Source organism: Simochromis diagramma, unplaced genomic scaffold, assembly GCF_900408965.1.
Source record: "Simochromis diagramma unplaced genomic scaffold, fSimDia1.1 OVJJ01000304.1, whole genome shotgun sequence".
Classification (NCBI taxonomy): domain Eukaryota; kingdom Metazoa; phylum Chordata; class Actinopteri; order Cichliformes; family Cichlidae; genus Simochromis; species Simochromis diagramma.
This window is the reverse complement of record NW_024387030.1, coordinates 5,039,801-5,052,750: the sequence shown is the minus strand read 5'-3', so window position 1 is coordinate 5,052,750 and position 12,950 is coordinate 5,039,801. Positions and strand designations below refer to the sequence as shown.

The window sequence follows — 12,950 nt, the reverse complement described above, 5'->3', positions numbered from 1 at the left end:
ATAAGAACTTTTTTTTTAAAATTATATGTTTCTATGTTTTTATTGAGCATCAGTGTTGATACACAAATTGTCAGAACACACGAAACACTTAAATGTTATACTGAGAAAACCCAAAAGGCCATGTAAATGGATATATAAGATGATATTGCTTTTGTATACCACTTTTGGTGTACAGTATGCATCCTTTTTTAATCAATTAACCTTTGTAAGTGAATGCTGCTGTAAAGATATTCCATGTAAGCCATGCCTAGTGAGATCAAACTAAGCTGTTTTATTTTGAAAGTCACTATGAATAAGACTTTTAGAGAAAGCTGAGTGGATCAGTGCTCTATACCGGTGCTAAAAGTTATCAACGTATTCAACTGTTTGCTTTTGTGTTTGTGAGATGTAAAGGAAAACATATGTGTATGCTGTATTGTATGTGAGCATTAAATTAAGAAGTCAAATAACCGGAGGTGATGTTAGAGTTATTGTAACACAATATTCGAAGGGCCTGGTTGCCTTTGGCTTGTAGAACAACAGTTAGCACAATTTTTTTTTTTTTGTACAGCACCCAATCATCCTGAATAGGTGGCGGTTTAAATCTGGGTCCACACATCTGAGAATTATTTTGGCTGGAAGCCTCGTCTGCTCTTCGACACACATGATTTAACAAAGGTGACCTATATCTGTGCCTCTCAAACCGGTGTACAGGGAGCTTCCAGGTTTCTCTGCAGGGCTCTCAAGGGGTCTCCGTGAATCATAAATAGGTTTACCAACTGCAGAATAGAATATTTAAAAAATATATCAGTATATAGTATATCATGTAATTCTGGTCAAATTTATACCTTATAGTTCAAAGGATTTTTCAGGTCTTTGAGACTTATATCACAGCTAATTTGGAATGAAATGACTTTTACTGTATGTAAAAGAAAATGATTTTATGGAGGGCTTTAATAATTCACTGAAGACTTTTTGACATCACAGCAGAAAAAGTAGATGTTAATAATGCAGGTAACAATGACTAAACTCCATTCAGCTGCGTCAATTTCAAGGCCCTGGTTTTGTGCACGCTGCTGGTTCTCTCTCAAGCCGTCATTACGTTCAGGGATATTATAATAAATCAAAATAAGTGCTAAAAAAAAAATTAATCCTCATTTTCTCCTCTGCTCTGTGCATTGTAGCTATTTTTCCCTGACTTATTATCTGGTCTAAAATCTTCTAAGTAAAGACACATTTGCTCTGGAACTTGCACCATGTTTATGTCACAGGCTGTTGTAATCAGGTAAGAAGGGCCTAGATATTAAAGTGGACCTCTTATGCTAATTTCCTGCTCCATTTAAAAAAATACAAATCTCGGGCTCTGGTAGAGTAGCTTTGCATTACTCACATTTGAGAATAACCCTTCTTTGCCTGGGTACACCCACTGTCTGAAACCAGCCAGCTCCTCTCCCTTTAAGGCAACTTTCCCCCGACAGAAGGTTTGTACAGCAGCTTTGTGCTCGCATCTAGAGGGATACCTCCTGTCTTTTACACGATACACATCCAAGAATAGAAAAAAAAAGTACATGGAGAACTCTGAAGCCTAAGCTTCTAGTGCACAGGGATTATTTGAACATACACTGACCCCATTATTTAAAACTTTGGCCACATTCATGGTCAACTGAATTTGTGCTGTGTGTGAGTGGGTGTGTGTCTGTGTGTGTGAGGATGTGCATAATCCCCCGCAACTCTAAAAGGAAGAAATTAAATGCCAAACCTAGACTTTTTAATCACCATGGAGACGTGAAAGGTTAGATTCACACTCACTAGCTTACATGGATGGAAGCCCCCCCCCCACCACCACCACCTTAAGAGATGGGGCAGTTTTTCACAGAAAGAGGACTGTGAGAAATTTGGAGTCGCTTCAGACTTAAAGCCACAGTCAGTATGGACAAGATGTGTTGGTTCTTTTCATACTTTTAAGACAAGCTTGACATTATTTTTGAGGAAAAGGGGAAAGAAAATGGTAATAATCGGTCTTTAATTGAATACTTCAGGATTTTGTCTCCCAAAGGTTATGAGGAGGCTTTAAAACTAAACCAAATGTCACCTTGGGGACGCATTTGAACGTACCCAAGGGAAAACAGCTAGTAAGTATAGGGTAGATCGTGTGTTTAGGATCAACGTGAAGGGCTTTAAACAACAAAAGTGCAAAAATATTCAAAATAATTTGTAAAAAATAATGAATTTTACACTTTAACTTGGCTTGTGGTCAAATTTTTGAAGGTGGATTTGGGGTTGGGGTGACAGGTCTTCTACAGCCTGTCTATAAACTCTAAGTTTTTTAATAAATGTATTTATTCTTCTCACAGATTTGTCTAAAACCATAAAAGTGAAATATTTCACAGTCGGGTTTATTTAATCCAATTTCAGATTAGTCGCAGTGAACAATTTCATCAGGGCCAAAAATGAATAGGCGATGAATCTTCCCTTCTTGTGCCACGGAAACATCCAACATGTTAATTTCCTGATGATGAAATTTCAAGCTGACCATCCTCATCACGATGAAGATCCGGTTATAACGTGACAGGATCAGGCTGAACCCAAACCGAGCAGCAGCAGCAGCAACAACAGTGAACTTATGATCAGGCTGTGATGCACACGGGTGACGCCGCGCTCCTAGTCGCATAACCAAAGACTGGCGTGGGATCGGTGCCTGCTGCGCCTCATCTGGAATAACGTCGGGAAAATCCAGAAATTTCATTAGCGGGTGATTTTTTTTTTCTCTGAAAGAGGGCGAGCCTTGTTGAGAATAATCCCTTTTGGGCAAACGTTTTCATCGGCAGGGGGTTTTCTGTACTTTGCAGAAGCCAGAGCAGATTTATTCCGATAGAGAATCGCCAAATAATAAGGTAAGAAGTGCGTGCACTTTGAGCTATGTGCCATGTCTTAGATGTATCTCAGATTATACATGCAGGGATGGGTTCGTGTTGATATGTCGCGCATTATGTTTCATATTTTCCTTTGGTGTGAATGAATGGGGATTGAGGAGAGGGCTGGCTCTCTGGCACCTGCGCATCCTTTAAAATAAAGCATCTGCGTTCTGCCTGGAAAGAGCCAGAAAAACAGAAATAAGGCAGAGAGCGATTATTTGGTGAATTTACAAAATGTCACCAAGATTTCTGCACTTAATGGGCTTTTTTTTCTCTCGCTTTTCTCCCACCCCTCCAATGTGGCTCTGCGGCGGCACCGAGGAGGGCTGTGTTGTGTTTTAAAAATAGCTGTTTGCTTCTTGCATTTTGACATGTTTGCTGGCCCGATGCGCACGGAAAGATGTCATTAGGAGCAGGATGGGGGGGATCTAATCTGAAAATACTCTCACTGCGTCGTTTCCATCGGAATGCAGCAGCGTCTCCCTCTCCAGCTCTCACAGGAGGCGGTTAGCTTTAATAGCATTAACACGGATGTCATTGCCTAAAGCGTGATATAAAACAGCATCCGATGGCAGAACGAGTCGTTCATACCTGTGGCCTGTGCGCAATGTGGCTGATATTTCTATTAAACGCCGCAGTTGCAGCGCGTCGAGCCGTTTCTCTCAGCTCAACGCTCCGTGAAACAGTTTTGTCATCTTCCTGCAAAATGTTGCTCCTCAAGGTCATTCGCTGTAGCCTATTTTAGAGATAATACCCAACATCTGTTACTGTAATTACTAATCACGCTCGCCAAGCTTGGTTCTATGACACGCAGGGGATGGACGTTAAAAGCTGTGGTTTGCAGTGATTTGGGCTGTAGCGCACATTTCTGCCGTTTGTTGTGGAAGGCCCAAGCCAATGCAGTGCTGCCTGTGGTGGAGCTGTCCAGCCTGCTGTCATGCTGCAGAGATGTGGACCATATGTTGGTCTCAAGTTGTGGACACTCCCACAACGGCCTGTATTTGGAATACAAATAATATTCTGCTCTCTCATTTGTTCAATTATGCAATGGAAGTTGACGCATCCTTGGCCACTTATGTCATTCGCCACATGATGAGTAAATAATTAATGAATGTGGGGCTTCTGATGGACTGCCCTGGTGTGGTTGGCTTAAGTTGTCAAAGATAACAAACTAACCCAGGCTGATTGTTGTGCAGCTTTCCCACAGCTTCTTTAAACACTGGATTACATGCAGGCCACTCAGGTGTTTTCCATTGATCCAGTGCTGTGTGCTCCTGCACGCTGCTCTTACTCGTGTCTGTGGACTTACTGCAGCAGCCTCTCTTTTACAAGCAAGCACAGCCTTTGTTGTCATTGTCAGGCTATAGGACAGCGTTTGCAGTGGAAACTTGATAGCAGCGATCGAACATTTGATGAACTGGATCTGCTCTGACGGTGTTGATCCAGGTCAGTGCTACCCAGACCACTGGCTGGCACAAACAGGCTGAAGGGACCGAAATAGAACATAAGCACTGGGGCAATATTTGCTGCCATCCCAGAAGAAAAAGAGCACATTTTTTACACTCTGTGCTCATTTTTTCGAAGTGGGAATCTGACAAATATTTTCGAGCCGAAGCAAAAGCAAATGCATTATTCACGTGTTCTTGCACCACAGGAAACATGGGTAAGCAGAACAGCAAGCTGACTCCTGAGGTGATGGAGGATCTGGTGAAGAACACAGAGTTTAATGAACATGAGCTGAAGCAGTGGTACAAAGGCTTCCTGAAGGACTGCCCCAGTGGCAGGCTGAATCTGGAGGAGTTCCAGCAGCTTTATGTGAAGGTTTGTGTCCAGAAGCTCCCGCTCTTCTTTATCAACTGCCTCTTTTGCATCTGTTGGAGTTATTTGTTGTAGAAACTAATCATGCAGCAGTAGAGGACTTCTTTTCCCTTTTAAAAAGCTGTGCTTATCCTGTAACAAGAAGGCACCAGTTGACCTCTCTCTACTGTTTTGTGCAGTTCTTCCCTTACGGTGATGCGTCAAAATTTGCACAACACGCCTTCAGAACCTTTGACAAAAACGGAGACGGGACCATTGATTTCCGAGAGTTCATCTGCGCTCTGTCCATCACATCCCGTGGCAGCTTTGAGCAGAAACTCAACTGGGCCTTCAACATGTATGACCTGGATGGTGATGGCAAAATAACCAGAGTGGAGATGCTGGAGATAATCGAGGTGAGGGATTATGGAGTCATTAAGCTTTTGCTCATCAGGGGACTGGCTCTGAGGGGTTTTTTCTCTCCATTGGTTTTTGGTGTTATCAGTCTCCCACACACCTGCAGAGCCTTGAGTACACATACAGTTTCGTAATGGCAAAACTGCAGTTGTATTGAATTGCATTTGGCTATTTGTGGAAACACAATCTATAAAATAAATCCGATATGTGTCAGTGATATCAGAGCATATTGACAGCCCCTACTGAGACTGTCAATATGCTCTGAAGTGTGCAACAGTGCAAAAACAGTCAGACAAAACCCCATTATTTTATGACCTGAGAGTTTTTAACATTAGTAAGAAGATATTTTTCACATAATTGACTTATGGTTTTCAAATAAATCACCTCAGAGCAAAGAGCCCAGATTTCAGCTTGTTAAATGTGGGAATTAGCTGTTTTTGTTTTTGTTTTTTCAGTAATTTTGACTTTTGGAGATTTGAGCATTGTAACTGTGTTCAAATCACAGTTTGGGTCTTTATAAAACTTTTCTTTAGCAAACCCAAAAGCAGCCAAACAGTTTGAAGAATAAACAAATACATTGGCATCATACTATTGCACTCAAAAAAGAATTATTATGCTTAAACACAGGATTACAACTGACCCATGTGGCTGTTATTATTGTTATTATAGAGCTACCCAACAATATTTAAGTATTTAACATCATGGACACCTGCGATGATCCAATGAAATGGTCAAATGGTAAATGGTCTGTATTTGTATAGCGCTTTACTAGTCCCTAAGGACCCCAAAGCGCTTTACACAACCAGTCATCCACCCATTCACACACACATTCACACACTGGTGATGGCAAGCTACATTGTAGCCACAGCCACCCTGGGGCGCACTGACAGAGGCGAGGCTGTTATTCCAAAAGTGGCATTCGATATATATTTGGACACACGACTTGTGCACTACTGCATAAAGGAGTATTAGGGCCACATTAAGAAAGAAAAGGCAAATATATTTTTATATTAATATTGTTCATATTGAGACTAAAGCTGAAATGTTGTTGTTTCAAGTCAGACAAACGCCATGGCTGCTTTGCCCTCTACAAAATAGCTTGTGTAGAGTTAGCGCAAGTGTATTTAAGAGTTGGTTTTAATAACAAGGAAATTATTTCTCTTTTATTACATAAACACGATGTGGTGATAAGTGCAATGATGTTGAAGAGATGGTGCAAAAAGCTGCATCTGTTCAGAAGGAAAAAACACAAACTTGGAGGTGTTGGCTTCATTTGTGCAAAATGAAATAGCTGGCAATGGATGAACACAAAACACAATCAGAACGCTGATGAAGTTGTTGTGTCAACTCATCAAGTCCACATTTCAACTTTAGCTAATATTTCGACATGATTCTCAAAAATAGCATTTCAAGTTTAATCTGAAGATTTGGGTTTATTCTTAAATTGAACAATAATAATGAAAAAATCTGTTCTTTTGGTGGTTTTTTTGGTAAAACTCTGTCACACTTATTGGGTACTCGAGTAGAATTATAACTTTTACTTAAATAAAAAGTCAAAATGATTTTCACACTTTTACAAAGGATTTTCCAACTCGACTCCTGTTTGCACTGTTGTGCAACACTGCTTTTGAAATAATTCAATAAATCAGTAAAGGCCCAGTGTTTCCTGCACATTTGATATATATTAATGAAATATTCAGAGTTCTTGGTCTTCTGTGTGCAACCAAATTTCACCCTGCTGACAGAAAATAGCAGCATGCATACATTATTCAACCACTGGTACTATTTCCATCCACGGATTACTTTTGCTTAATAATTGTATGTAGCTTGTTGTTGTTTACTTGTAGCCATTTCAGCAATTTAATCATGAATCTCCACAAAAATGATATTATTTCAACATTTGACTTTTATCTGTTTATTCACTGCTTCATCCATCCATTCATCTTTTATTCTTGCACAGCAAACCACAGTTCTCAGCTAATTTCTCGCCACACCTCGCCCACAGGCTATCTACAAAATGGTGGGCACGGTGATCATGATGAAAATGAACGAGGACGGTTTGACACCAGAGCAGAGGGTGGACAAGATCTTCAGTAAAATGGATAAAAACAACGACGACCAGATCTCGCTGGAGGAGTTCAAAGAGGCGGCAAAGAGCGACCCGTCCATCGTGCTCCTGTTGCAGTGTGACATGCAGAAGTGAGCCGTCGCTGCTCCCTCCTCTTCCTGTCTGTATCCACACACTCTGGACAGCAGCACACGTTTTAATGTCTCATTAGGTTCTCTGCCATTTCCACAGGAAAAAAAATAACAAAAAACAATGCTTGGACTATTTTTCAATGGACTCGCTTCTTGTGGTTGTATGCATGAGAATGTCAAATGCTGAATAATTTTGAACATAGCTATAAGATATCATACATTTCTATCTGACAACATGCCAATGTGATTTGTGCACAGTAACTCCTCTACATTCTCATTCAACCTTAGCTTGTATATCAGTGGAGCACTGCATTAAATTATGTTTCTGCAGTATTTAGGATCCCCAGTGTTCACTGCTGCAACTACTGTACGCTTTACATGATAGTAACTAAATAATAATTCCTATGATAATTGTAACTGTCTCTACTGTACAGACTTATTGAGCTCTTGGAGGGTAGAAAGGCTCCTGTCTGTTCCAGATGTTTTCACACGGTGGAACCAAGAAGAGTAGGTTCTTTGCATGCATATATTATGTGTCAAAAAAAAGTCTCTTACCTTTTTCATCTTTAGGTGGTTATGAAAAGAGAAACCGTCACTCTAAATTCATTTAGTATTGTTGCATGGGATGTACAGTATGTGACTCATTAGACCATTAGTTCACCTCCTGTAATGTGGGAGCATGCTTCCTTCCATTCGATACACGTGTATGTGTGACACTTTTCGAAAGGTTTTCGGGTTGCAGTTGAGGGCTAATCTCCAAGGAAGAGCTTTCACGTGAACATATTATATTTTGCTTAAGTGACTTACAGAATGAGCAGAAATATATTTATGCAACATGCGTCCCTTAATGTTATTATTGTACTGCTGCCGCTTAATCTAGAGACGAGGCCAGACTTACAGCTGTCATTAGGCGCATTATTCCCCACGGCGATCCCAGATTGGCTTCTTTTTAGGCTTCTTCTTTGATTTATGGTTTACTCGAGTTAACGTTAAAGTAACTAAACTTTACTCAGTACATATCAACTTGTTTACAGAAATGAAGAGCACTGCAAAATTAATAGTCTTGGCTTTTGACCTTATTGCTGGGAGCTCACTCTTAAAGCTAGGGCCCTCGTGAGAGGGGCTCCACTTTCCAGTGCAGCAAAAGGAGGGAAAAAGCCTTACATATATGTTTACCGAACACACTGCATTCCTTCGTATAAAACTTTTTTGTAAGGAGAAACTTTTTATCGAAAGGTCTCATCTTCTAATCTATTCCATTTGCCGCAGTCATTAAAGATGCAGGACCCTCGAGAGAGGTGCTCGATAAAGCTTTTGAGAGAGCGTTTCAGAGCGAGACAGCAACGAGTTGGCGAAGGTTGAAACTATTGCAGAAATTCTCGTTCAGCGGTTTTGCTTCCCCATTTCCAGGCTATGCAAGCAAGGACTGAGTGTCTGCTTGTAGTCCACTTATAGTAGTGGAAGGTGCAGAAGCTTGTCATTGTTCTGTCTCAAATCAAGCATTACATTATCAGTGTCTATATAATTTATAAATTTCAGGCCAGTCACCATGTCAGATTCTTTGTCTAGTAAATGTTTATATCAAATATGAAAAAGCATAATACAAGTGACTGTATTCTTTTATACATGTGGCATGTGTTGCACCCAAAAATAATTCTGTAGTGATTAAAACAAATAAACCATGAACAGGCTTTTTTCAAAAGGCACGGGCTGCCAGGTGGACTTAATGGGCACAAAATAAAATCATCTCTGAACACAGTGTTCTGTATGGATGGACAAAGGGATGAATGGATGGACAGCCTTGTGTGCATAAATCATATGATCCACATAAAACCTGCTCAGAATTACAGTTTTATTTGTGACAGTGCTTTCAATTATCCACAAAAATGACTATTAACAACTACCGCAAGATAATCAATGAAGACTTTTGATAAAGAAAACAGGAACAGTGACAACAAGTAGCTAAAAAAGAGCACTAATATTGTGGCAATATTTGCAAACTGAGTAAAGAGCTGGGTTGATTGACTAAAAGTCTCAAGGTATCACACTGGTGAGGTAAATTTAAATCGTATCTTTACAAAAGGATAAAAAGAGCTTCCCACTGGACACACCACCCACTTTGGGACTTAGTAGCTCAGTATGGGTATTACCACGAGTATAATAGTACTACAACACTTTCCAGTACTGCTTATTTATGCAGCACTTTAACACTGCTCTTGTCAGCCCCGTAAAAACAGAAAAATGACATCACAATTTGATTTTTCATCAAAAACTATCCAGCAATATAGAAGAAAATCTATATCAGAATAAAAGCAAGTACCTGATACTACCTCTCTTTTACCCTAAACGTTATACTCTTTTTCAGCTCCCTATTTTTCTTCATGATTCACAGTTCAAAATAATCCACACTATAATTCATCCACTACCTGAAACAACCAGTTTTTAAGCCTCTCCCTTTAAGGCCACCGTCACATTAAGCCAACTCTCTTCTGATTGTCTGCCCCTCGTAAACAGAAAACTTGTGAGTACTGACATCACAATTCAATGCATTTTTTTTAAAAAGAGAGAAGAAACTGTCAGAAACAGCACTTAGTCTGAAGTCATGCTTTTAGCTCATAGGGATCATATAAGGAGAACACAGACTACATACTACTTTAAGTAAAATAACTAATTAAATAAAAAGCAGGTCTTTTTTACAGTATTTTTTGCAGGGTGGGATTAATAGTTGTACCTAAGAAAGAATTTGAATGATACTTCACATGATGCTCTAACCATTTCACATTAAATGCATTAGCCAAGCTGGCTAATGCACTAATGATTAGTCTCTAAAGCATGTTTCTATGATTAAGAATAATTTCATATTAACATATCTCAAATGCAATGAGGGCTTCTAAAGATAAAACCATGGACGTGCCATGAGCTCATCAGTTTCCCCCATTGTAGCCAATCTTTACATGGAGGGAGTGGAGAGTACAGCTCTCGGTTCCTCCTCGGGTACAGATATGCGGCTGACACATGGGTCGCAATTAAAACCCAGGAAGTAGAGGCCTCCACCAAACAAATTCACTCAAGTGGCTTAAAACAAATGTTCACCAGGGAGGACAGCAGGATCCTTGACTGTGTTGTTGGGTTGGAAGCCCACACACATACAGACCAGTACCTACTCTCTGACTCCCACCACCCTGTGAAACACAACGTTGAGGTGATAAGGAGCCTACAACACCAGGCAGAAAATATTCCCTCTAAGGAAAAAGTGAAAGAAAAGGAACACACACTTAAAGAAAGCTCTTAATAAAACGTGGTTATCGCAACTGGGCCTCCATTAAATCAGCAAATATGTACACGAAAGAAGGTCAGACACCAGCAGACCCAGCAAGACCCTCAGACAAAATTGATTCATCCATGGGACAAAACTCTAAAACACAAGCTAAACAGAATAGAGTATGCTCTGCAGTGACAAATGCTTGGACCTCCACAAAGGAGAAACCAAACAGGCACTCCATAAACCCAACACAACACAGAAGACCCACCTTTACAGGACAAGACTCAGCTATGCATCTGCACTGGAACTCTCTTGATGATGCCAGTGTTCACATTGTGGACCAAGAGCATCTAAGCCCCCTGTGAACGACCATCACTGAACAGAGGTGGTGGCTTATAACACCAGCTATCAACCACCTGCAATGCCGTCATGAGATCCCTTCCCGAGTGCTTCAATCCCAACTCACACCTGGCCTCATGTGATCCCAATAAGTCACATGATGCAGTGGGGCAAGGTTACAAGGTGGTTTCACCATTAACCCCCAGTGTTGGTAATGACCCATACTTTTTTTTAAATACACCTTTGCTCATGTGATGACTCGCATGATCGATAGTGGGTTGATGACCCTCAGAACCACCTGGGAGGGGACAACCAACCACTAAGAGTAAAATATCTGGGACTCTTTTATTTTTAGAACTGAAGAAGTCTCTTGGATGAGAGGTGGAACACCCACAAATGACACATGGCTGTCCAACTGGTCTGTCATTTCACTGCCTTCATCTCAGTTTCTGCAAACAAAGACAAACTTCTTATTTCAGTCGCATAAGCCAAATTGTTTCTCCATTGTGTTGGCTTTCAAGAAAACTCAATCATCAAAATTTCTGTCTAAGGTCTTTGTGTCTGTGAAGGTTCTCAGTCATCCAGGTCATCGTAGTCAAAGGAGCTTACAAAGAAAAGCGTCTGGACTTCTTTAATTAAACTCCCAGAGAGCAGCCATTTGGCTTTTCTACCTTTAAAACCCGGAGAGCAGCCAAATGGCTGGTAGGCTTTTAGCTAAGCTTTAGCTTCAGCCAAGTGGAAGCTAAATTGGCTAGTCATTCATATGTATATTAGGTTGTTACCTGGGAATTCTGGAGGGAGGGGAGTGGGGGTGTGTGATTGAGGGGGTGGGGGAGCTGCTAAAAGCTGTGAACTTCCTTTTGTGTTTCATCTTGATGCATTCTCAATCATCCAGGGAAATAAATCTCCAAAAGTCACCAACTTGGAGTGTTTCAGTTTGCCATCTTAGGGAGAAATCAACACACATGGGTGTATGTCCTTTGTTGCTGAGATTTATTGATAAAAACAGTACAAAAAAACCAACCATTTGTACACATATTTACAAATGGCCTGCTGAGTGGTGCATGGAGCATGTTCATTGGTTCATGGACCTCCCTGAACTAATGGCATTTATTGCAATTGTCATCTTGCGGGGGGTTAACAGGGTTCCATCTCTAAATGACTGCTGATCAGCAAACCTGGGAAACCTACAGATAATTGGAACTATGGCACGAAACCGCTTCCAAGACATCATGCAACACCTACGCTTTGATGACAAGTCCACCCGCAGTGATCGAGCAAAGACTGATAAGTTCGCTGCAATTTCCAGTGTGTGGGGATCATTTGTCACCAACTGCATCACGTGCTACAACCCTGGTCTACACATCACCGTTGATGAACAGCTTTTCCCATCAAAGACTCAGTGCTGTTTCCTGCAGTATATTGCAAGTAAACCTGACAAGTTTGGGATCAAGTTTTGGGTGGCTTGCGACCTAAAATCCAAGTACATTTGCAATGTCTTCCCATATCTTGGCAAGGACCCCAATCGTCCCACTGGGGAGAGACTTTCTGAAAATGTAGTAATGAGGCTGATGGAACCATTCCTAGACAAGGGCAGAAATGTTACCACGGACAATTTTTTCACATCGCTTTCACTTGCGCAAAAACGTCTTAGACGGAAAACCACCACCCTCGGCACAGTCAACAAGATTCGCAGGGAAATTCCTCAATCCACTCAAACCCCCACTCCCCTCCCTCCAGAATTCCCAGGTAACAACCTAATATACATATGAATGACTAGCCAATTTAGCTTCCACTTGGCTGAAGCTAAAGCTTAGCTAAAAGCCTACCAGCCATTTGGCTGCTCTCCGGGTTTTAAAGGTAGAAAGGTAGAAGCCTGGGGATGCTACTGTTAAGTTGCTTGAAGACGTTTCACCTCTCATCCGAGAAGCTTCTTCAGTTCTAAGGTCAAATGGTGGTGAGTCCCAGATTTAAAACCTAGTGGGAGTATCCCCCCACAGAGGGACAAAAGGACCCCCTGATGATCCTCTAATCGCCTGAGC

The 12,950-nt window shown here is 41.0% G+C and overlaps 1 protein-coding gene across 1 annotated transcript; it reads left to right on the top strand.

The window, feature by feature from the left end:
- The first annotated feature begins 2,561 nt into the window (after nt 1-2,561).
- On the top strand, nt 2,562-9,004 carry vsnl1b (visinin-like 1b). The gene is made up of 4 exons (XM_040042530.1): nt 2,562-2,873; nt 4,549-4,715; nt 4,892-5,107; nt 7,114-9,004. The coding sequence occupies exons 2-4, from the start codon at nt 4,554-4,556 to the stop codon at nt 7,309-7,311; spliced, it is 576 nt and encodes a 191-aa protein (XP_039898464.1). The 5' UTR covers nt 2,562-2,873; nt 4,549-4,553; the 3' UTR covers nt 7,312-9,004.
- The last annotated feature ends 3,946 nt before the right edge of the window (nt 9,005-12,950 follow it).

What these genes read in the sequence shown, in the direction of transcription:
- vsnl1b (XM_040042530.1), top strand. Translation starts at nt 4,554, where the DNA reads ATGGGTAAGCAGAACAGCAAGCTGACTCCTGAGGTGATGGAGGATCTG. An exon ending in TCCAGCAGCTTTATGTGAAG is followed by an intron (nt 4,716 to 4,891) that starts GTTTGTGTCCAG and finishes TGTTTTGTGCAG; the next exon opens with TTCTTCCCTTACGGTGATGC. An exon ending in AGATGCTGGAGATAATCGAG is followed by an intron (nt 5,108 to 7,113) that starts GTGAGGGATTAT and finishes CCTCGCCCACAG; the next exon opens with GCTATCTACAAAATGGTGGG.